Source organism: Anser brachyrhynchus (genome assembly GCF_964034855.1).
Source record: "Anser brachyrhynchus genome assembly, chromosome: 11".
Taxonomy (NCBI): domain Eukaryota; kingdom Metazoa; phylum Chordata; class Aves; order Anseriformes; family Anatidae; genus Anser; species Anser brachyrhynchus.
This window is the reverse complement of record NC_137706.1, coordinates 6,933,404-6,958,942: the sequence shown is the minus strand read 5'-3', so window position 1 is coordinate 6,958,942 and position 25,539 is coordinate 6,933,404. Positions and strand designations below refer to the sequence as shown.

General features: G+C 39.5%; 1 protein-coding gene across 6 annotated transcripts in view; it reads left to right on the top strand.

Annotated features, from left to right (window-relative positions):
• The window catches only part of RORA (RAR related orphan receptor A), a 432,323-nt gene that overhangs the window by 202,072 nt on the left and 204,712 nt on the right, over positions 1–25,539 (top strand). Inside the window, exon 1 of one of the 6 annotated variants that reach the window (XM_080608120.1) lies at positions 5,030–5,051. The exons of the other annotated variants lie outside the window; for them this stretch is intronic. Coding sequence (XP_080464246.1) covers positions 5,045–5,051 — 7 coding nt within the window. The 5' untranslated portion in view covers positions 5,030–5,044. Of the gene's footprint in view, positions 1–5,029; positions 5,052–25,539 lie in introns of those variants that run through there. 6 annotated transcript variants of the gene reach the window in all.

Sequence of the window (25,539 nt, the reverse complement as noted above, 5' to 3'; positions counted from 1 at the left end):
TCTCCCCATACCCCTGAGCACATTGAATCACAAGCACCTTCTTTCTAAAACAAATTTATTTCTTGCTGCCTCCTTCCCAACAAAGACTTGCCCATGATGAATACCAGACTTCGCAGCATATTTGTCAGAGCGGTGCACCTGTGAGGGTTCCAGCACAAGATAAATTTTGGCAGGCCGAGGGAGTAGGGAGAAGTGCTAGGCAAGGAATAAATCTTCGTGTGTTGCACCGGACTGCGAATGAACATTCTCCTCCTAAGGATCGCCCCTCTGACAAGTTATGATAAATTACACTCTTTGTTGACACCTTCATTGTGTTATTTATGGCTCATTAATGGAACCAAAAAGGAGACTTGTAGCGCAGCAGGGGCATTGTACAGTGCTTTTCCACTACATTGGAACTCAAACCAAAGAACAAAAAAGGGAAAGAAAAGGTGAAGCAATATACGCAAATATGTACTCTTCACTGGGAAGAGCTAGATGCTGTGAGATACCAGTCCAGAACTGTAGCAAATGCTCTCAAAAGCATTCGTTTGGTCCTCCTGGATGTCCCAGTAGACATTGCGTATGTTTGCCATGAGCTTTAATCTTTACATTAATTAGTACATTTGTGCTGCTCTGCATGTTGCTGAAGTGTAAGATTATCAATCCTATATTAAGGTAAGTGTCCAGCCTATTGCTCTGGACTCAGCCATTCCTTGCTCCGCTGATAGCATTTTTCCCGGTGGTTCCTATTACTCTCTTGCCAAGAGGGACATTCTGACATGATGGGTGAGAAGGAAGGATACTGAATTGATGCTGAAGGAGTGGAACATCTCCAAACACAAAACGCTGTTCTTTTTTTGGCATTGTATGCCTAATTCAGAGATGTGTTGTTTTGGGCAACCTTGGTGGATCTTAGCCCTCTGCTGTTAAAGGCTAGGTCTTTTGGCCAAATGCCCTGTCGTGGCAGTATGGGCGGGCGTTTTCTCTGAGAGGATGTAGTGTAAACAGGAAGGGGGAGAGGTGCAAGATCTGAGAGGGTGGCTGTCTACACTTGTTATGCAAGAGGTGCCTGCAGGAAGCGTAGCTGAAAGTCATTGAGGGGGATGATAAAAGGCAGAACCAAATTCTCTTCAGTGGATAAATAAGAGGCAGATGAGCTCGCTTCTCTGAAGAAGTGCAGATTTGATGCTGAGCTGTTCAAAATTCAAAGTTGTTAGAAGAAGCTATGGCCTGAAGAGAAATAAAGTAAACTGAGTCATGAGATTATTTGTCATTTATGTGTTTTTTGAGACAGGGGTACCTTCAAAGGCTGGCCAAGAAAGAAGCATGTTTCACTATCAAAGGATTCTGTGATAACCCTTCAGCATCTCGTTGGAGATACCATCTGAAATGTGCACATTTCCATAGCTGTATGAGCAGTATTAGTCATGCACTTGCTGTTTGGGCTCCTCTCTCCTAAAGGAGACAGGTCCTTCTGTAGTGGTAAGCTTGGGAGTTCCTTAAATCAGTTAGGGAATGACATGTCTCTTGTTAGTATGGTCGAGAAAGGCAGTAGTTGAGTTGGGTTTCTAGAGATGTGAGCTTTGTTCTGATGCAGTTGCTTTACCTGCTTTGTAGGCATAATCAAACTTGTTGAACTTTAGGTGCTTTGGCGTGTCTCTTTAGGTGTGAAATAAAGCTGCTCTTTTATCTAAAGATTGAGAAAGCAATTATATGGGGACAGGATGTAAACAGATAACATTGACCATGAAAGTGAATTCTGCTTCTGATACCCGTCCAGCCTCTCAGTGAAATACAGTTGCAGTCCGTTTATGCTGCCAGTTAAGGAATCTCTGCGTATAGGGGCGAACTCTCCTGTGTCATTCAGTTAGGGGAAGACACCCTATTTTGCAAGACTCTGTAGCTTACAGATAGTTGTTCTGTGTGGGCTCCCCATGGCTGCTTATCAGCAGACAGTGTATCACTGAATTGAAAAGGGACCTTTGTGACAGAAACTATTACAGCAATTGCCGTTGTTTCTGTTTTAGATGTTACACTTGGGCATTTATTGTTAAGACTTGCAGACTGGGTGACACCCAGAAAAATCTACTTAGAATCCAAACTCTTGTTTAGATAGGTGATGATTTGGCCTGGGGGAAGCAGGGCCTTTGGCGCTGGCAGGAGCATGCTGCTGCCAGCAGTGCTGGTTAAGGACCAGGGAATGTTTTTGCACCTGCGGCCGCTGGTTGCAGGGCATGGCTGCGACACGTGGGTGCTGCAGCTCTGTGCAGGGGGTGCGCTGAGGGGTGCTGTAGCTTTGGAGCTAAGCTGGGAACATGGCAGCACCACTGTAGGGGTGCACGGCCCCGGATCCAGCTCACGGCTCCCCGTTGGTCCCGCTGTTCCCTGGGGAGCTTGCTTTTCTCTCAGAGGTGGTGCGGCTCCTCGTGCTGCCAAGAGCAGCATTACACACAGTGGTTTTATTTTCCCTTTTTATACACGACATTAATAAGACTTGAGGCAGCGTAGTAGCCTATGAGCGCTGTGGCAGTGGAGAACACTCACTTCACAGTGCCGCTCCCCCTGTGTGGAGCTGAAGCCACCTCATAAAACTGCTGGGGGGGCAGGCTGTCCCCGCGCGGGGGCCGCTGTTAGCTCCAACGGCTGCACGGGCCGCGTGCCTGCACTCGGGACCGTCGCGGCCCGCGCGAGCTCGGCCCCTTCCCGCCTTCGAGGGCGTGCGGCCAATCAGCGCCGCCGCTGCGCGCCCCGGTCACCTGCCCGCCGGAGGGCGCTGAGGCGAGGCCGTGAGGGAGCCGCGGCCATGGCGGGGTCTGCTGCCTTGCTCCGATGCCCTAACGGCGGGGTTGTGCCGCTCGTCGGCCACCTGCTGCGTGCGGAGCCTCCTCGGCCGTGGCCAGGATCTGCTGGCCTCTGCAGCGCAGCTTCTCTCAGTGATTAGTTCTTACCTGCAGGCCTGCCTGCTAACGGGTGCTGCTGTTTTTCATGTATGTTTCTAATTCCTTTCTATACGCTTAGTCCAGTCTATGTAGGACAGTCTAAGTGGGGCTGCAGTAGTAACAAAGACGAACTTAAAGGGTTGATGCTCTTTTTCATCTAGAGAACAGGGTCATTAGGAGCAAAAGAGAATCGCACCTGAAACATTAGCCCCTTTGCTCTATTCTGAATTGCAGCCCAACCCCAGGCTGAATGGCAGCAATCTGTTGGTGACTTGCTCTGTCTGTAATTCCTCGGTAAGGAAATGTGGTGCTGCTAGTTAGGATGTGGTGGCCAGCACAGAACCCGGACCCAGAGGGTTTTGGTCTACCCAGATAACTGGTTACAGCATCACCACCCCCACCCACCCCCAACCACACCACAGCAAGGTAAAATGCTGAGGGAGAACCTGCACAAGCAGATATGCTTGGGTTTGCCACCTTCTTCTACACTAGATAAATGTAATGTTTAATTATTAAAGAATGTTTTTAATATTATGTTCTGAGCTCAAATGTACTCTGGTGGGCTGGCAACCTGGGTGCTCAATGATTTGTCCAGTGCTGCAAAGCATCCTGCATGTTCTTGCTAACCCTCCCTTTTTTCCTCTCCCTTTATGCACTGATTTAAATGTGAATGCTGCTTATGGGCCTTTTTCTATACTTAACACTCCGTGCTGCATTGTCAAAGTATTAGCAGCTACTTCTGGAGCCAGGAAGTAGAACTCTGCAGGTTGAATGTGAGCAAAGAGAAGGAAATCGTACAGGCAGCACAAGTCTGAGAAAAATAGATCAAGTGAGGAAAAAAGTTTGCAGCAGGCAACTTAGCACAGTTAGTTTTAAAAACAGCTGTAACTAGCATCCAATTCTACTGAGCTAGGCAGAACCATCTCCAGTACAGCATCCTGTTCCTCAATCTCTATCCTTTGAATGGGAACTCAGCATTTAGCAGTCTTCTGTTTTGTCGTTTTGTAGTGTTTTTTTTTTCACGATGATGTATGTTTTTTTAAAGTACTCAGAAAACATCATTACAATATTTTTTCAGAGTATTCACTGATGGATTACCTTTCTCATTTTTGGAAGTTTTTGATTAAAAGCTGCATGTAGCAATTTGGGCCACATTACTAGCACAAGAAACAGGTCCGTGAATGAGGCACTTTGACTGAAATAGCCTTGAAGAGCTGCTGCTTCCTCATCACTCCTTCTGTTTTTCCTGGCTGTCAGATTTCCAGGAGTTTGACTTAACACACTTAACAGATTTTTTTTTTTTTTATGATTGCAGCATGTCATGGTGGGTATGGTAGAATATCTGTGTGATGAGCAGCTATAGTGAAATAATTCCAGTTTAATATTACATTGCAGTTTCTTTATGCCAACTCTTTACTTCATTATTGATGGAATTGAAATTTTATGCATGGTATCCTATCTCTGTCCCTAATAGAAAGGCATAATCTGACAGTGCTTTTTAGTCACGAGTCATCTTGTTCAGTCTTTCACTGCCTTGGGATAGTTTTAGACTTAGCCATTTTTATTTATTATTAATCATATCACTGGGACATATGAATTGATTCTCTGCATATTTGCATGTGCCCATTGCTTCATTTCCAGATGTTGATACCAAGGCTTAACCATCACAGCATGCGAAGACAGCACCATCTCTTGGGCTTCAAATACTGTAACCATTTGAGTAGGCTTCCCCTCTAATTAGTCCGTGAACTGTGAACTGGAGGTAACTCATGGACAACAGTTTACAGAATTTATGTAACCCTAACAGACCTTAAATTCTTGGACTACTTAAACATGAATCAGTCACATAAGCTAACAACACGCTTGTGATCTCAAACTTTGCTGCTTTTTTTCCACAGGTTGTGGAACTGTGTTCTTGTTTCTGTAACGTGAGTAGAAACCACATGCTCTGTAGTAATGAAGATACTGAAAAGAACGATAGCAGCACTGGTGTCTTACTGAAATTGAGCAATTAAGGTATACAGAAGCAAAACAAAATTCTTTGGTGGAGGGTAACATTTGAAAAATGGTGTTATTCTTGATAACAAATAGGAGAGAGCAGAATCGGCAGCTGTAATCAGCTCATGGGAGGTAAGTGCCACCCACACCATGAAATGTTGGCTTCAGTCTGACTTTCTGCTTTTTTGTTCTTTGTCAATTACAGAGCTAAAGGAGGAGGGAAAAACAACCTCCAAGTCAGTCTTACATAATACTTTGTTTTGTAAAGGTTCTACTAATCATGTCAATACTGAGCCTCTAGTAGCTAGTTTTTGGTAATTACATTGGAAATGCCCAGTTTGTACATAGTAATTCCAACTATAATTACCATGAAATTATATAACTACAAATTACTCTGTCATGTGGATGGCCTAAATAAGCGTGTATAGTACCTGCTCTGTGATAACAAATTAGAATTACATGGTTGGTTAGCTAGTAGTAATACGAGATTTTTTGAAGTGGCCAACCAAGCTGGCGAGTTATGTGGGAAGAACGTGTGTTTTTTTTTTTTCTAACTCGTGGTTTAGATTTTCAAGTAATAGATTATTTCTTTCCCTGCTTGAAGGGAAAAAATAAAAGCGGGGGGGATGTCTGACTTGGGGTTTGTTTTTAATGAACGTTTACATTGTATTGAATCATTTGCGTGGTCACTGCCAGCTGCTATGTTTGTTCTCCTGGGTGCCTGCTGCTGCTTCTGGGGCATTTCCAGTTTGTGGTGTGCAGTGATTTTTAACTGTATGCATTGGACCGATTCACTTTTTTTTTTTCTTTTTATCAAAGAACGTTTTGTCAGTTTGCAGGAAAAAAAAATAAGTGTAGAAAATAGCTGGAGAGATTATATACAGGTACTTTTTGCTTCCTTAAGTTTTCTTTGAGGACTGGAAAAATAAAGTGTGAAAGTCATATATCATAGAACAGCCTGCTCAGTGTGTGGAAATTCTGTTGCAAAACATCTGTACTGTAATTCTTTCTTAGAAATGATAGAAATAATGTAATTGTTTCTCTTTTGTACTGAATCTCTAATCTGACAAGTTGGGGAAGAAAGGCACACTTAACAGAAAATGCTGGTACTGGGTCATTTGAAAGCCCAGCTAGTCTAGAACTACAGTAGCTCAACATACAGCCTTACTCTGAAAATGGACTCATGGTTCATGCATGAAGGAAGGTTAGTATTGCTAGTAGTCTTCTTTTATACTGAGAGCGAAGATGCAACCTTGACAAACACAAAACTGATGAAATATGTTTTTTTCCTCCAAGAGTGTTGCTGAACTTACTGTAGTCACAGCCAGAAATGAAGTTGGCTTCTGCATCTCAGTGCAGAAGGTAGGGATGAGGGAAGGAAAAAAACAAAAACTCCACCTTAGTTTGGAACTCTGTGGTGGGGGAAATTAATGACAATGGAAAAACAAAATGTTGGCTGGAAAATAAAAATGTTGTCTTTAGTTTGGGCTAAATGTAGATGGTGTTTTCACTAAAGCCCACCAGGTGGCAGCATGAAGAGGTTCTTATATTACTTTATCTGTTATGCATGTTGTCTGGAAATTTAACGGGGGGGGTGGGGGGGGAATTTACCATGGAAAAAATGAGTTGCTGCAATTGGACCATGTTGAATATGGATTTTTCTTGTCTGACTGGACCTGTTTTTAAAACCATTGGGGGAAGACTTTATCTCTCTAGAAAGCTTGTTTCGTTTAATTTGATTGCTAATGATCTTAGAGTATGTTGTAACTTGACCATGGCAAAGTCTGTGTAACTCAGGACTTAGTTTTTATTGAAGGTTAGAACTTCTTTCTTTTTCAGTGGTAACTGAATCTTCGTACAAAGGTCGTGACAACTGAGCTTTTTATCTGTAAGAATCACACAGAAACATTGAACTGAGACAAAAATTGGTCACTTTTCACCCCAAGCCATTCTACCTGCAAAAGATAGGCTTTCTGAACTGTATTTTAATTCTATGGATTTGATTTGTGGCTTCTTTGGTCTATCCCCAAATACATTGCTTTATAACCTCAGCTGTTTGTTCTTATCTAAGTTTCCTCTGTATTTCTTGCAGAATCTCTTCTTTACCTTGCTTCCTGTCTTGAGGGATAAACGTTTGTAGAAGCAAGTAGTTGCAGGTAGAGTTTGCATTGTTTACACACAATTGCAACTCGAAACGCATAGCTTCCATTCACAACAGCTTGTTTCTGACAGTGTCATTTGTTAGTCATTGGAGTGGCAGATGAAAAGCACTACTAAGAGGGTTAACGAGTATCCCCACAGATGGTAGCAGGCCCTTTGGAAATGGTCATCTTTTCCATTTAAATCCTGCATTTGGTAGACATTCCCTTGAGTTGCCATGCTAAATACTATGCGCTTCTCATTCCAAGCAGACATGAAATGTGGTATATGCAAACATGTATCTATGTTAAAAAGGATTAGCACAGAAATTCTTAGCCTGGAAATGATTCAGTTAACTATTTTTTCTGTTTGTTGTCTACCTTCTGCTTTTCTCATAGCTAGATCCATCACCACTTGATTCTTCAATGAAGACTTTTCCATTCTCATATTCTCCTTACTCTGTTCTTTGTGTCTTCTCTTTAAAAAAAATAAATCCATCTTTCAGACAGTGCTGATTCGGAACTTAGCAGTAGAATGGTTTGCCATGACTGTTTTTTGGTACTTGATATATTTTGGAAAGTTTGCATGAGAGCTTGTAGTAATTTTGGTTCAAGTGAATTCTACAATGAGCCCTTTGTTGTCATTGTTGGCTAGGTGCTTAGCCTAACTCCGGTCAACTTTCAAAAAAAAAAACAACAAACATGCATAATTACTTAGATTATTTAGGCTATCAGAGAAATGTTTTGAGAGAGTTTTATTGCAGAGAACCTGTTTGACTATCTGAGCCATACTTGGAGCTGTTAAGAGATGTGGTAAAAAGGTAACTGATGAACATATTTTTAACCTGGAGCAGGATGGGATTTTTTCAGCCATCTTGTTTGTTTTGAATTTTTTTACAAAAGTGACAACAATTGTTAGGATATCTGTTGATGTGAGGCGTGTTATGAAAAGAAAGGCACAAAAAATTTTCTACTGCAAAACTAATTGCAATCCAGTGAAATGAATTAAAAGTGGAGAATTTCTGTGCACGTGTACCCTTTTATAGCATGTGCTCTTAGTCACATTTGCTCTAACGCCTCGCTATTAATACTCCTGAAATGAAATAAAGTCCTTCTGAGAGAGTCAAGGTACTTGTTTAAGACCAATTTTTGTGTGATGGTTACATGAAAAAGGTTTTCGAACTTTTGTTCAGTCTTTGTTACTATTTAAAACTGGTAGCACAGTTCTTCCTCCACAAAGTTAACCTAGTATCTGGGGCTATGCTACATTCACTTGCTAACCCTAAGCTTTACCTGTACAGATTTACTTGACAGTTTTGTACCTCATAGGGCTGTGTAAATAACTGTAAATAACTGTATAAAACATCTCCAAGTTAATAACTCCAAAGTAATCTGAAAGGTATAAAACATATATCCTACAGATGCAGTACTTTCCAATTCTACATGTATGCCACCTAGTCCAGTAGTTTTTTTCACATCTTCAGTGCATCAGCAGTTCCACTGACACAGATAACTTTCTTCCTGTTGATTTTACTTTCTTACTTCTGAGCCGAAGTATCAGCAAAGCTAGAAAATTACCTGGTCCATTTGAAATTATTTGGTAAACTGAGATGATAAATGTGAGCCAGGAACGGGGTAAATCATAATAATAGAAACTGTTACTTCAGAATGCTTCTACTTGGTGTGTATCAAATGACTGATTCTTGCCAGCCTCTTGTGGAATGGGATGCCTCGTCTGATTGAAGTCTTCGTGTTACTTGATGATTTTGCCCTGTGTAGTGTGCCAAAACTGTGATGAAATGACTACATACAGCAAGCAACTGATGTTCATTTTTCACTTTACAAATTGGTGTAAGGTTTGAAGGTTACTCTTTGTCACAACTCTTTTAAATAACAGCTGGGGAAAAAAAAACAAACACTAAGCTACGTGGAAGTTTCAGAGGACAAGTAACCACTCCCTGGCAATACTAATGTTGTTTCTACAGCAATAATACCTTTTATGCTTATTTGTTGTTTTAGACCAACAATAAATACTTCCCAATTTGTTCTTCTAATACTTAAAAATTCCTAGTCATCTTTGTAATGCTATCATTTTGATATTCCGCTGTGGTTTTCAAAAGGTGAAAGAGATGAGAATGCCTATGAATACTGGTTGTCTGCTATTGCTTTAACATATTATATCCTGAAAGTCTTGGTATGAAGACCAGCATACTTACCAGACTAAGATAATAGCTTTGATTGTTAATCTGGTGCTTTTCCCAGCTATGAAACTTCATAAACGCACTCAGAAGTTCTTGCTCAGTGTAACCTTGTTTCAAAACTAACTAATGACTTGGATATACTCAAGAATTTTATTAAGATCCTTCTCAATAAAAGAGATGAGAGTTCGTATAAGACTTAACTGTTGAATTTCTTGAAAGTATTTGAAATTCTTACTTTTTACGATATGGCTTCACTTTGAATTTACCTGGACTTCCATATTTCTGCTTTTTTAATTCTCATTCCTTCCATGCACATGATTCTCTGTGCTGATGCGTTCTCTGGCTGCTTGCAACCACATCCAACTGAAACTGCCCTGATCTAGTCTGCTGGTTGAATTAAGAGACAAAATGCTGCTTTCATCCTGACAAGTAGCCTGACCAATTCTCAAAGAGGCTGCAGTCCATGGCATAAGAACACATTGCTTCACTACCAAGAAAGAGTCGGAATGGTCTCAGCTTTCTGCAAGGCTGTGCAGTATACTCCTGAAAGTCAGAGCAAAATGACAAGTGTGGCAGCTGCTGTTGAGAGAGAGAAGAACGTGAGACAATTTTCTGAGGTGACTGCTATACCCAATCTAGGGTAGCTCTGCTTAGGCAAAGAAACTAATTGCCTGGGCTAATGCTATAATGGAAGTATGCTTTAGAGGAGCTGGAAACTGAAAGCTGCCTACTGATGAAAGCGCATTTAAAGCTTGAATATGCCTCATTAACTCATAGTGTATTGTAGGTTTTTTTATTTAACCCCTGGGACAGTGGTGGTGTTTTTTTTTCTCTTTAAAGTCTGTGTTATGGATGATATAGTTATTTTCAGAAATAAATGTGGAAATTTTTCAGAAAACGAGGTAGCACATGTTCTGATAGATACATATATATATATGTTACCTTATTGATGATTCAGAAAAGTAATTGAAGTCTGTGGTTTGTTCTGCAAAAATCAGGTTATGGCCTTAAAAAGAAGAAGGAGAATTCTCAGATTTCATGTTTTTGAAGTAGTTTTAGAATAAGATAAGCAATTGTCACCATTTCAGGGAATGTTAATGAATTTTTTATAGTTGAGATAAGTCAAGGCAACCAGTTGCCTGTAGGGCTGTGTGTTGCTTTGGCAAGTGTACAAGAAAAGGTTTTTAAGTATGTGGTATTTTCAAACATCATCCCAAGGAATGATGGGCTTCAGAAGAACTTTAAGTTCTGAATCTAAATTTAGGCAACAGATACGTTTCTTCAATTGATATCTTTAATTAGCAGAGGTTTCAAAGAAAAGATGTCTGAATGGTTAGAACTTGAAACTAGTAGCTGGATAAAATGTCTGTTGTCAACATCTTGAACCACTAATGTAGGTTTTTAAAGTTGATTTCCCTTAGGGATGTCTGAAGAAAAACATATCTTAGTGTGGAGTAGCATATAACGTTTCAAATGTGCTATATGAATGGAAGGTAGCTAGGGAATGTGCCTTGCTTCTGTGCGGGTCCCTTTGAGGCTTGGCATTCAGCTTTACAATTAGAACAAGACTGTAATGTTGTAGTTGACAGTTTTGGGTTTCTGTTGATTACACTTGAATAGAGAAGAATGTTTATAACTCATCAGCTTAGAATTTAGTAGTTCGGTTTTTTTGCACCTATTGGAAAAGTCTCAGCAAGTTTAAGGATTATGCCTGTAGAATTTAGGCTGCAAAAAGAATTAGCTTGTAACAGTATATATTGATTATTTTCTTCAAACAGTCAGTTGATTTACTAATGGATAATACAATATCATAAAACATTTTATAGAAAAGATTGGTATAGAATAGATGAGCTTACTAAAATCTTTACAATTTATATTAGAATGAATGTTTAGGTAATAGCAAAAAGAAATCTTAAAATAGAATTTCATTGGTCAATTTAGGTTTTTATATGCTTCTAATAAATGTTGCATATGAATATGAATTGGAAACATTTCATATTCCTGAGAATGCAGAAATGAAGTATAAGTGAATGCCTGCTTTCTGTTAATGAAGCACCATTGAGCCATACTGTCTGTTTACTTGTTGTCACATAGAGTACTGCACATCATGTAAGTAAATGAAACTACTTATTTAAACTGCATCTCAGAATTGCAATAGGTCTTCTAAAATGGCAGCGGTATAAAGAGAAAGCTCTGCCTGTAGAATAAACTGGTTAAGAAAGGAAGCTGTGCATAAATTAATAATTGCTGAATATCTTACAATTGCACTTAGCTATCAGTGTTGGTTTTTTTTTGTTTTGTATTTAAGAGACTATGGAGGTGAGATAATATTGAAGTGTCTTTTGACAATTTCCTCCAGTTGATAAAGGAAAACTTTTTATAACTTTGTCTAAGCCTTGTTCACTAAGTTATATGGGAGATCCTGCAAGTGATAGGTACATTCTAAGCTAAGGAGAAGAACCTGGAGATACTGAAATACGTCTATGATATCTATCGAAGAGTGGGTGCCGTCCTCTAAGAACCTGGCACAGGCTGCCCAGGGAAGCTGTGGCCACCCTGGAAGTGTTTAAAATGAGGCTGAATGGGGCCTTGGGCGGCCTGGACTGGTGGGAGGTGTCCCTGCCCATGGCAGGGGGTTGGAGCCAGGTAATCCTGACAAAGAAAAAGGCTTCAATTCCATAAAGAGCCACCTCTTTTTTTCCTTAATGACCCACTGTGACATAAGAAGAAACTGTTTGCCTTTAGACGACACCAACTATTATTAATGGTTATACAGGTATGTAATGTGCTGACCTAAAAGCTTTTATGTATTCAGTTCTGGAAAGGAGTTGTTGTGATAGAGGTGGGAAAAAAGAAAAAAAAAAACAAAACCAGAAAACTGAACACAGTGGAAACAGGACAGTATTTGAGAAGTACAAATGGTGGCAAGTAGGGACCATTCGTAAGTTCAATATATAAGTGATTTTCTATCTTGCTGTCAGTTAGTGCTAAGAGAACATAATCCCGAGAGGCTTTGTAAACTCCAATAAGGAAACTATTTGGGAAAAGCACTCTTGCAGTTCTAGTCCAGGAGATGAATGTGAATACGATCGTGCTGGCACGTATCACTGGTCATTCTCTGTTTATGGAGAAAATCCTGTACTGTTTTTAATGCCTATCGATTGCCATTATTTCATTCACAATAGGTCGGAGTGCAGAGACATGCTGCATTCTGTTACTGATTTAAGCTTAAGTGACAAGTCCAAATGAAAGACTTGTCCAAATTATTTTAAGACAATAAACATGACAGCTCCTCATTGACAGCACTCTAAATATTAATTTCTCAAACTGAGGTTTAAAGGCTTTGACATGTGTCAAGATTCTGACTATTTAAAACTAGTCTTCCACAAAAATTTCTTACAGACTGAAAGAGCAAATGTTGCCTTGTATGACAAGCAAATAGGACTTTGTAGTCTTTATTAAAAAACAAACAAAAAACTAACTGAAATTTAACTCTTTGTATTCTTCAGATATAATGTAATTTCCAGACAGGATATTCCAAGATTTTAATGTAGGCTGCTATTCACAAATAGCTAGCTCAAGGCTTGTTAATTGCCATTCATTCATGCTAGGCAAATGTTCTTAAACGTGCTGTCCTAGCCAATAATACCACCAGTGAAAAGAAAACAGAATCAGTGTTGTTACTTTGAAGAATTGCCAAATGCTGTATTTGTTGTGAAAGGTAGAGCTTGTATAAAAACAAAGCAGGAGAAATAGTGTTCTGAAGGCAGCACTAGATGGCCCTTCTGAGAGGCATGAAAATATATATTTTTTAAGATCTTTGGATACTGAAACCCTTTTACTGCTGCTGAGAAAAATCTGACAGGATTTATCTCCTGCTAATCCTTAAGGGTCTTGTTTTGACATAGTCTTTACAGAAGATTTTCTGAGTAACTTCTGATTTGTTATAAAACAGCAATTACTGATCTGTCCTCGAGCACGTTTTAGGTGCATGTTTGCTAATGAAGTTCATATATGTACAGGAAGGAAGAAGAAAAGCCAGTCAGAACTGTTTACTGTGAAAATGCAGGAACATTACGGTTTTCCTGGATTTCTAGTTTTCTTTCTAGCCCGCAGGGTGCTTAGAGTCTGGATTTCATTTAGTGTGCTATGTGATCTGTTCACCAGTTCATGGAAACTGATCCTGTTCTCTTTTTACATTGGACTTTGTATTCTCATTGCTCCATCTAAACATGGAGAGATTTCCTTGCACTCACAGTAATGTTCACTTTGAGATTTCAGTCTATTTTCTGATAATTTGCACAAGAAACCAAAGTCCCATTTTTACAATGTTTATGCTAGTTAAGGGGACTAAGCAAACTTGATTGAAATGCCTTTGCATTGCTCTTCACTTTTTTTAATGAAGAACTCAAATACCCAACAATATGTCCCATTTCAAAATCAAAAATAATCACAAATAGTACTGAGTATCTAGAGAACGGCTTAGCATCTAGTTCTGACTAGATGGTATTTTGGGTTATGCATATGTGCTCAGTTTACAGGATCTAGGAAAATAAGGCTGCATTACCAATTTTGTCTCGGCCTAATGAAAAGGTGACATGCTGTTTAGCTAAAAAGATCTTGGATCACATTCCCATGACTGTCTGTTGTTCTCCTGCCAAACTGTCTCTTTTCTGATCTGGGGAAGCTGTCTGTGTAGTTGACACTGTATTAATTCATGTGTTGGCTTTACTTCAGAAAGCAAGTATGGCTTTTAACCAGTGTTAATAGAGTAATATTTTTTCTAAGTCAAATAAAAACAATAATAGGGCATACTGGAATGATAAGAAAAATAAGTTTTGAAGGCAAACTGGGTCTCTAAACACTTTAAAATACATTCAGTTGTTTGTATTTAAATATTTTCCTCAATTCTAATGAAGGTACTTAGTCTAAATCAACACAATTGGTGCTTGCTTCACAGACTATGCAAACCATTTCAGTTGCAAACCATTTCAGTGGTAAATCATACTGCTTTCAGTCAAACATGCTACTGTAAGGGTTTTATACTGCAGCATAAAGCAAGTTTTGCAATAATATAGGGATGCTGAAAAAGTGTATATGTCTCTCTGGTTAAGTTCTTCTAAAATTAAAGACAAAATGCCCAGTTGGGGGCAATTACAGAATCACAGAATCGTCTAGGTTGGAAGAGACCTCCAAGATCACCTAGTCCAACCTCTGACCTAACGCTAACAAGTCCTCCACTAAACCATATCACTAAGCTCTACATCTAAACGTCTTTTAAAGACCTCCAGGGGTGGTGACTCAGCCACTTCCCTGGGCAGCCTATTCCAGTGCCTAACAACCCTTTCAGTAAAGAAGTTCTTCCTAACATGGTCATAGAATGGTCTTCCTCACTTGGTCATAGAAGGAGATCAGGTTCGTCAAGCAGGACCTACCTTTCATAAACCCATGCTGACTGGGCCTGATCGCCTGGTTGCCCTGTAAGTGCCACGTGATGACATTCAAGATAATCTGCTCCATGAGCTTCCCTGGCACTGAGGTCAAACTAACAGCCTATAGTTCCCCGGGTCTACCCTCCAGCCCTTCTTGTAGATGGGCATCATGTTTGCTAGCCGCCAGTTGACAGGGACCTCCCCTGATAGCCAGGACTGCTGATAAATGATGGAAAGCGGCTTGGCCAGCTCCTCCACCAGTTCGCTCAGTACCCTTGGGTGGATCCTATCTGGCCCCATCGACTTGCGTACATCCAAGTGCTGTAGCAGGTCGCCAACCATTTCCTCCTGGATAGTGAGGGCCACATCCTGTTCCCCATCCCCTTCCACCAGCTCAGGGTACCAGGTATCCAGAGAACAACCGGTCTTGCCGCTAAAGACTGAGGCAAAGAAGGCATTGAGCACCTCAGCCTTTTCCTCATCTTTTGTAACTAAGTTTTCCCCCGCATCCAGTAAAGGATGGAGATTCTCCTTAGTCCTCCTTTTGGTGTTGATGTATTTGTAAAAACGTTTTTTGTTATCTTTAACGGCAGTAGCCAGATTGAGCTCCAGATGAGCTTTGGCCCTTCTAATTTTGTCCCTGCACAGCCTCGCAACATCCTTAAAGTCCTCTTGAGTAGCCCGCCCTCTTCTCCAAAGATTATAAATCCTCCTTTTTCTCCTAAGCTCGAGCCACAACTCTCTGTTCAGCCAGGCCGGTCTAGTTCCACGCCGGCTCATCTTTGGGCACGTGAGGACAGACCGCTCCTGAGCCATTAAGATTTCCTTCTTGAGGAGCGCCCAGCCTTCCTGGACTCCTCTGACCTTCAGAACCACCTCCCAAGGGACTCTGCCAACCAGTGTCCTGAACAGCTCAAAGTCAGCCCTCCGGAAGTCCAATACAGCAGTTTTACTGGTCTCCTTCCTGGCTTTACCAAGAATAGAGAATTCTACCATTTCGTGGTCACTCTGCCCAAGACAGCTCCCGACCACCACATCTCCCACCAGTCCGTCACTGTTTGTGAACAGAAGGTCTAGCGGGGCACCTCCCCTGGTAGGCTCTCAAACCAGCTGCATCAGGAAGCTATCTTCCACGCTCTCCAGAAACCTCCTAGACTGCTTTCTCTGGGCTGTGTTGTGCTTCCAGGATATGTCTGGGAAGTTGAAGTCCCCCACGAGAATAAGCGCTGACGATTTTGCAACTTCTGCCAGCTGCCTGTAGAACTCCTCATCCGTCTCCTCATCCTGGTTCGGCGGTCTATAACAGACCCCCACCAGGATGCTTGCCTTGTTGGCCTTCCTGCTGATCGTAACCCACAGAGACTCAACCTTATCATTCCCAGCCTCAAGTTCCACAACATCAAAACACTCTCTAACAGAGAGCCACACCACCACCCCTTCTGTGCTGCCTGTCCCTTCTGAAGAGCCTATAGCCAGACATTGCAGCACTCCAGTCATGAGAGTGGTCCCACCACATTTCCGTGATGGCAACCAAGTCATAGCCTGCCTGCTGCACGATGGCTTCCAGTTCCTCTTGTTTGTTGCCCATGCTGCGTGCATTAGTGTAGATGCACTTCAGTCGGGCCATTGCCTTCTCCCCTGGCCTTGCCGTTGTTCTCCCTGGCACAGCTCCAACAAGCCTTATTTCAGCCCTGTCCCCCTTCTTACCCAGTTTAAAGCCCTCTCAATGAGCCCTGCCAGCTCCTGGGCTAGGATCCGTTTTCCCCTTTAGAGATAGGGACCCGTCTGCGGCCATCAGGCCGAGTGCCGAGTAAAGTGCCCCATGGTCAAAAAAAATCTCTGTGTTGGCATCAGCCTCTGAGCCACGTGTTAATCAAGTGTGCTTTCTGTGTCCACTCTGTATCCCTCCCTGCTACTGTAGGGATGGACAAAAACATCACCTGTACTCCCGCTCCATCCACTAACCGTTCCAGTCCCCTAAAGTCCCGTTTGATAGCCTTCAGGCTTCACCCTTCAGTATTATCACTGCTAGCCTGGACTATCAAAAGAGGATAGTAGTCAGAGGGGCGAACCAGGTTGGGAAGCTTTCTGGCAACATCCCTGACCCTGGCCCCAAGGAGGCAGCAGACTTCCCTATGGGTAGGGTCAGGCCGACGAATAGGGCCCTCTTGCCCCCCTGAGAAGGGAGTCGACTACGACAATTACCCTTCTATCTTTCTTGGTGGAGGCAGTCTTGAGGCGTGGAGTCGAGTCAAATTCAGTGACTGCCTTTAAAATATCCCGAATCTCACTCACAACTGGGGTTTCTCAGTGGGCGGAGAGGTAATTGCTATAACAAATACTGCGCTGTCTGAACTTCAGGTCTGGAAAGCAAATAGTTCTGTTACTTTTGGCAAAGAATGGGGGTTAGAATTTGGAACAAAATATGGTTATTTATAACTAGGGATAATTTCAGTGATAAATACTTAATGACATGGTTTGATCTAAGGTGATAGAACCAGTGAAGTACCTATTCTGCCCTTTGTACCATTGTCTTTATTCTGCCCTAACTTTTGGCTTTTGGCAAGATAGCAGTTTTTGGCAAAATAGCAGTTTTGCTTACCTGGGTTAATGACCTTTATAAGAAGCAGCTTACAGAGCTTATTACAATGAATTTGTCTAGAAACCTCATGAGGAAATCAGCCTCAGAATACCAGCTATTTCTTGCTTCTGGTTGTTCTGGAAATGTTCTGTAAAAATTGTTCCCAAACTACTGTGGGAAATCATAATCTACTTTAGAGTAAAAAGTGAAAAAGTAACTATAAAGAAAGACTGTCATTTTATGATCTTCAGGAATGATTTTCTGATTCTTACAAAGAAGTCAATAATGACAAGCGGGACATGGTCTGAGTTGGGAAGTCCTCTATTTTTCTTTCCTCCCCTAGTTATTTTAAAATGAAGAAAGCTGCCCTTATGCAAAGGCCCATTAAAATGCCCTCAAGTGGACTTGGTGGAGAAGAACTGAAATGTTGTCTGTACATTCTGCACATGGACTTGATACAGAGACAGGTGGACAGAGCTTGTTCTGTTAGTTGTGTTTTCTATATCATTTAAAAAAAAAAGAAAGAAAAAAAATGCTGAATGGAAGACATGAGAAGATAAACATAGCCTCAACCCGCTGGATCAAGTCTGTTGTCTTAGGGATACTGCAGGGCCTCAGTTCCGTAAGGCATGGGCTATGCTGTCTCAGCTCCAATTTACAAGAGTTAGGGTGAAATGTGAGTTGTGCTGCCAGCTTGTTTTGGTGAAATACGCTGTGGTATGGATAATGTGGACTCCAGCTTAGCCATGATAACATTCTATCGTAATGATGAATCTTGGCACATTTGTTTTAACCTTACCTGGGAGTTGCGTATGGTTATTTAATATCTTAAGGAAGAGATGAAAAGAGTGGAGCTTATGTTGGTTCACTTATATTGGTAAAATGTGAAATCATATTTTTAAATGTGGGAAAAATTGTGGAACTCTATGGGGGAAGAATGTCTGCTGTTCATTATGGCCTCTGCAAACAGAGTTGTGTAGAGAATGCCAGTGAGCTGGTTGCAGCATCAGAGCTGGAATATATCAGTTCTTTGTGCGATCAAAATGAACTAAATGGGAATATTGAAAATATATATAATTGAGAGCAGCAATTGATCATCATGACTATTGGCTTCACTGCTGTCAAAGTCCATGTGAGCAAACAATGGGATATATTTTTCCATGTTGTTCCAAAATACACAACTCTTGTTAGTATTAGAGTCTCATTTATGATTCATGCTTCATTTTCTGTAGTCTGGTTCAAACTTATTTTGCTAATTGGACATTGTATTCAACAAGTCTGTGGTAGTCTTAATTTATGATGGGCGCTGTGTTGTTTTTACAATAACCCAAAATCTACCGTGAATACTGCATGATCAGAGCCCTTGATACTCTATCGTTCTTTCATTATAAATTTGCGGTCAAGTGGTTCTCAGAGTTGGTCTGTCTGATTTCCCTCTCTGGGTACTAATTGCCACCTCTGTGCCATTATTACACATTTCAGTAATAAAACCTAAATCGGAACAGACATTTATTACTGCACAGAGGTACTTCTTGAGTGGTTTAATGGTTGCTTGATAGTCCAGCCACCCATGATGAATAGTCACAGATATTTTGCTTTCATATTTGGCAGATTGTTTGCCAAATGAAAAGATTCATATTGGCAGATCTTAGCTTTCACATTTTTCAGTGGTATTTAAATTCATTTTCCTTCTGCGTACGAGATAAAATTCCTAGTAGATGTGCCCAATGCTTAGTGAGACACGGAGACTGTTAATTATTTTTCCGTATAGCAGAGATTTTGCAATTGCTATTTGAAGCTGCTAAAGATTTTTGTTTAAAATTAATAATGCTGTCATCAGTCCAGACAATTGTTTATGCAAGATGTTACTTTTTTTTTAAATTGCTTTTACCCAGTGCTAAAGATCAAAATGTAAATATTGCATAAGTTAATAAGGCAAAAAACTTATATGCAGAGTGAAGTTGTTTATATTATTCAGGCTGCCTGCTCTTCCTCTTGTTTTAAGGATGCAGTCTTAAAACCAAAGTAATCCTGATAAAACCATTGGGTTCTTCCTATTATTAATGTACAGTATGACAACCAAGGGTCAAGAAAAGAGTTTAGACAATCAAAACACATAATTGAGTATCTAGTTAAGCATAAATAATGCCTTTAAAATGACATCAACTGTGCTTGTTGTCTTCATTTCCTGGGCACTTAAACCAAAGACAAACAAACAAAAACAATTTATGGCAGTAAGAAAAAGAGGGAAGAATATATTATCAGAAAACTTAAAGGATTTGACCTAAATTCATGTATACTTTTGATCTTATCAAATTTGTAGTTGTTTTGTGCTTAATATAAGACAAAGAAAGCCCAAGTGCCTATCTACTGTCTTAAGCCCCATTTCATTTGCAACTACAATTTAGGCATTTCTGTCATTTTTAGATGTGATTAATTTTAACTTCTAAAATATTATTTTTTCCATTAAGATATTTCCTAAAAGTCATTTTGTGTCTAGTTCTGTCCCAAGGATGAAACCTGTCTTCCTGACTTTATGGATTGGTCTACATGTTTTATTTTCGCTTCTGAGAGTAAATTAAGCAATTCTCAGGAATGAGGGAAAAGTCCAGCGCCTTGCCTTACATTCCCTTGGTTGAGAGTTGTTGGATCAAGTCAGCTTCCATGGATTTGCAGCTGTCTATTCTCTCCCTCTTCCAAGTGCTAGACTTGCTTGATGCCTGGTTATGGTCAGATGTTTGCTACATAAAGAACTGTATGAGAGAAAGAGCTTTTTATCTGTGGTTTCTGGGACTTTGTTTTAATTATGTTATTTTATTTCAACACAGAACGCTCCTTTTTGTGTCCTTTCTTTTTCCCTAATTCCTTTGCTTTTCCTATGTGTGACCTTCACCAGGCTATTAACAAATGCAGTTGGATGAGGGGCTTGGTCCTTCTTATGCTGCTTATTCTCTCAGGATACATACTTCAATGAATTACGCTGAAAAGTTACATAGGAATTTGCATGTCTTCTACACTGCAAATAAATGGATTTGTCACCACATTACAGGTGCAAACAGCTTGATGTTGAAAATCAATGCAAGTCTTGAGGATTCTGATAATATTTCTAGTACTGTAATTAATTCAAAGCAGACTTCTGGTCATCTACCTCATGAGCGTTCTTTGCTGGCAGATCCAAATGTAATTGGCTTGATATCTGTCAAAGTACTACTTCTCATTTTCATTATCATTATGTACTGGTTTTAGTTGTATGTGAAATCTGAAAAAAAATAGATACTTTGTAACACTTCCCGCAGCACAATATACCTATACTTTTTCATGTATTTCCACAGTATTTTTGTTTAGAAGAATCTCTTGTCCATGGAAAGAAAAAATAAAAATGTTTACTTGTTTAGTTTTCCGCATCAAGCACTCTTGATCAGTTATGTTCAGCCAAGAAATAAAGAAGTTCTACATCTGTTCACAAATATAAATGCGTGCCATCATCCTAATATTTATACTAAAAAACAAGTCTGTATATCATGATAAAAAGACTAATCAGAATCAAAAGGAAAGTCTAAACAGGAATAAATAAATGAGTCATACTGTTTTCCTCTACCTATATTATCCATAAAGAAAAATGGAAAGAGTTCTTCCAAGTTAGAGGTTGTAAATACCTGTATAATTGTGCTGTATGCTAACCTTAATTAGAGGTTAATGTCATAGAACCAGCTTTGAATACTGGAAAAAATACTCTGTTTTGTAATAGATTTGGTTAAGCCTACTTGCACTGTTACTTTGAAGAAAAGCAAAGTACCTTGTAGGTAGACTTCAGATTTACTTGGTTATCAGTCATAGATATTCCAGTTTCAAGTCTACGTAATTCCGTCAGGTTCAGGTATAATAGTGCAATGTTAAAGATCACAAATATTTCTCCTACCCATGATACAAAATATGTATTATTTTCTAGGAAGTATTTAGTAGCAGAACTCAAGACATGCTCTTGAATCTGCAGTCTCTAGTAAATGAAGATGAGATTCTGCAAATGTTCTTTTTGATGAGGAAATGTACATTTACAAACCCGAACATGGGAGCCAATTTCTTCGGGGTTTTGATTCACGTATGCCTAAGATCCATTTTAAGACTGATGTGTGAGGTCATGCTTTCTTGAATGTAGAAAAAAATCTTAAATCTTTCCTTAATAACATACGAGACTATATCTTGGGTGTTATACTCCCTGACAGATGACAGGTTATAGAATGAATTCTCACAGTGCTAGCAGTGGATCAGGTTTTGTTTTCTTCTCATTGTTTTATTGACATAGTTAATTGTAGTTAGGGACACATGTTCACATAGTTCTATGCTTTCCTGAAATAAATAGGTTGTAGAATGAACTCATTCCTACCTACGGTATATTTATTTTATATTTTATATATTTTATATATTTAATTCTCCTTTCCCATACAGTACTTGGTAACACAAAGCTGATATCCTAGGTGTGACTTGCCTGCAAAATTTAAGGTAAATATTTCAAACCAAGTATGAAGTAAAATGCTGAGAGAGCTCCTAGTTTATGGATGTCTTAGTTGGAACAATGATGTTTCTTTGTTTAACTTTGCTTCGGTATGAAATTGTGATCTCATGTTAAGAAATGGCTTTCACTTTCTGGTATAGAGCCAGTATGTATGAAAAGATGCCCTTGTCCAGAAATAAGAGCTATCAGAGGTCATAAGAGAAAATGCAGAGTTTTGAGATGACGTAGTTTGTCTCAAAACTTGCTTAGGTGTCTAAAGGGATTGACGACTTGTCTTAGTGCTTTATACAAATAAATTTTCAGTAAGGGATAGGTGACAAAAAGATGTGAAGGTTCCTTTTGAATGGCCATTTTAGTTTGTTATCACATAGTTCAATTTAAAGTCTACTGGCTGGATGTTACTTCATATATCAGTTCATCAAAATGTATAAGCATTAGAAAGTGAATTTGCAATAAATATTTCAAAGGATTCCTTCAGACAGGCCAGTTTTCAAAATTGAGAAGACCAATTTCACTAGCAGCCTTCATGTTCTTTCCTTTGCCCTACACATTCAGAAATTCCCTTACCCTGACTAGAGCAAAGCAAGGAAAAAAAATATTTTGCTGTCTTTAAGATGATTGCTTGTTCATCATAATGATAAACTTTCATTTATAGGAAAGGAAATACTTTCTTTCATGCTGTATTACCTTTTGTATATATACTATATGCTTTTGTAAGCTCATTGTTAGAGGCTCAGGTTTTTGTATTCTTTAGACAGAACCACTGTTGGATACTTTTGTTTCAAGAAAGCATCTTGTTTATTCAATTAAGAATAAATATTTGCTTGCCTTTGTCCTAAGAGGACTTTGCAGTCGTGAGATGTAAAAGGAATGAGCTTTAGTGTCTTGTGAATTAAAGAAAATGAGAAATATGATTCAGCTAATTATTCTGTGCCATTCATAGCTTCTATTAAGAAACCAAAAAAATCTATCCATAATCTCTAACGGAGTAGACAATTAGTTCATTCTGTAGCTGTAACGTTATATGGGATCAAGCCAAAAGCACTAGAGACAAACGGTAATGTTACATTTGTGTAGAGATGCATTTCTCACCAGTAATTACTTTCCAGTTTATTGAGTCAGTCTATAAACTATTCATTACACAGGACATATGAAGGCTGATCACATTGAACAGAGATTCTGATGGTGCCCGACTGGGGAAGGAATGGGAGTTAAGGGGAAAAGTCTTCAATGACAGAAAAAGCTGTAGGCTTGTCTCACTTTGTCTTCCCTGTTCTATCTAAGGTATGTATCTAGGTGAAAAAGATGTGGAGGACTTAAAAATGCCTTTGTGAGGTATACTTGATAAATGGTATTGTGCGTAGTTTGGATAGCTGTACTCTCCTAAAACAAGTAGTGTTCGTAAAGCAGTGAATATATCATGTAGATCCAGCCTTCTAGTACTATGGACTTTGTATTGTGAAGTGAATAATAGCTACAGCTTGCTAGGGCAGTGGTTCAATGCAGGTCGTGTATTTAGAGCACGCTGCACTTGAGTGCTGAACTCAAAAGCTTAGCAGCAGACTTCCTGAAATCTGCTTGAGTGGCCTTGAACAGTACAGAATCAAAAATCAGAGTGCTTACTTGCAAAAAACTTCTCTACCCTGAGAGAGCCTTATGCTTCTGAAAACAGAATGGGACCAATAATTGTCAAGATACTTATTGAATAGCCATCCCAGATGGTTCCAATCCTACCTACAAGTGCTGCTTCTGGGAGCATCATAGCAAGGATAGTCAGTGTTCCAGGAGCTCAGATGTCGTATCAGATGTTTTCTGGAAATATCATTAAAAACATTGCATAGCCACAAAGGAATAGTTGCTTCTATAGGTAAATTATTACAAATCCTACATATGGAACATTAACTCTCTGGAATTGCTGTGTAGTTCTTCAGCCATTTGTTTTATTTTTACAGGATCAGTTTATAGTGGAGTGTCCTAGTCTTTGTAGCTTTGCTGTGGTTAATATAGTTTGAATTGCCAGAAATGGCTGCTTCTGCAAAGTTACTTTGGCAAGAAATGTCTCGTATTGTATTTCTTTATTACAGCCTCAGGACTGAAATGAGTGCCTACATGCTTATCATTTCCCTTGTCAAATCACATAATTACCTTGGTCTAATTTTGAAGGTGGCCAAGTATAGTAGGAGAAAAGAAAATTTCAGAGTGCATGTTGCTACCTCTGAGCACAGTGCTATTGTTATGATTTCAAAGACTAAAATACTGTTTGCTCATTAAATATGTATGATGGCACTTAGTTTTTATAATAATTGTTTGACAGCAATAAAGTTTGATTAATAAAGCTACTCAATTAAAAAGAAATTAACAGAAATGTGTTCCCATTCAGTATCCTGGTCACATAACTACATGCCTACATTTTGTAATGGTAGCCATGAAGATTATTAAGAAAACCAAGGAAGCCCAAATAATATTCAACCATACTTTGCTATCTTGAAAAAATAATAATGGAATAGCAGTAGTGCCATTGGGGATACTTAGCTTGAATAATCCAGGTAGTAATAAAAGGGCTTGAGAGGAAGAAGGATTATGCATGAGGCCCGTATAGTAGATAATTTCTTCATGTGCATGTGGTGCAATAAATTGATTATCCTGAAACCAAGGAAATTGTGTGGAACCTTGTTCTAGTTTTTGTATTTTCTCTAACAGTAAGAGGTGTGGATTTTGTTGATTATAATTACTGTTGTTAGTGAGTTACCTGCAGAGAATTGAACCAAATGAGAGTTTGCAAGTATTGTCATTTGTAGAACAAAGTTCGGATCCTGCATTTGATTGTCTAGACAGACTAGCACAGTCCTTCCGAGCCCAACAGTTTCCTGCCGGAGTTCAACTGTGGTGTGCAGTCTTTGTGATTTTAAAATGTACTAACCCTAAAGGCTGAATTTCATTAAATAAAAGTAAAATTTGGCCTACTTACATTAAATTCATATATATACTTTTTAAGCAAACACCTGTTTTGGGGAGAATCTACGATGAGAATAAATTTGTTACAAAGCTCAAATACAGCTTGAGCCTCTCTTTTCTTTTTGTCATCCTACCTGTTATGGCTGAACAACACTGCTATACCGATTTACCTAATAGTCAGAAGGGTTAATACAGAGTTACAGAACACAGGTGTTAGTCCTATGGATGGTAAGAATTGCAGGATCTGTGTCTTAAAATTAGTCATTGATAAAGAGCATTGAATACTGCTTATTAAGTAAAATTTAACTTGGGATGGTTATTTTATTAGGGAACTTAGTCACAGCAGCATTTGCAGCATACTGTTTGGCTTCTGAGGATGACAATGTAAAGTAGATGCCAAAGGACATCTCATTATTGTGAAACAGTGGGCTGCTGATTCTGGGCTGGCTGGGTTTTTCACTGCAAGGAGCAAGGAAACGAGCCATCAGAAGTCTTACTCAGTTGTAATGCGAAGTGATTAAATATTCCCCACTGGTTGTTAGTTTCCTGGCTAAATAAGGATGCTGGGCTCATTTCTTATTTCTCCTCAACTAGCTGTACATCCATTTCCACCAGCCTGAAACCTTTTACAGGTCCAGGGACAAATAAATCACTCTTCATATATTCCCAGGACAGTCTCAAAAAAAAAAAACCAAAAAAAACCAACGATATCAACATGAAGGACAATTGCACTGTTGAGCTGTCATCCAGTCCCCACAGGTACCATGAAAAATTACAGCCAATAAAATAACATTTTTCCA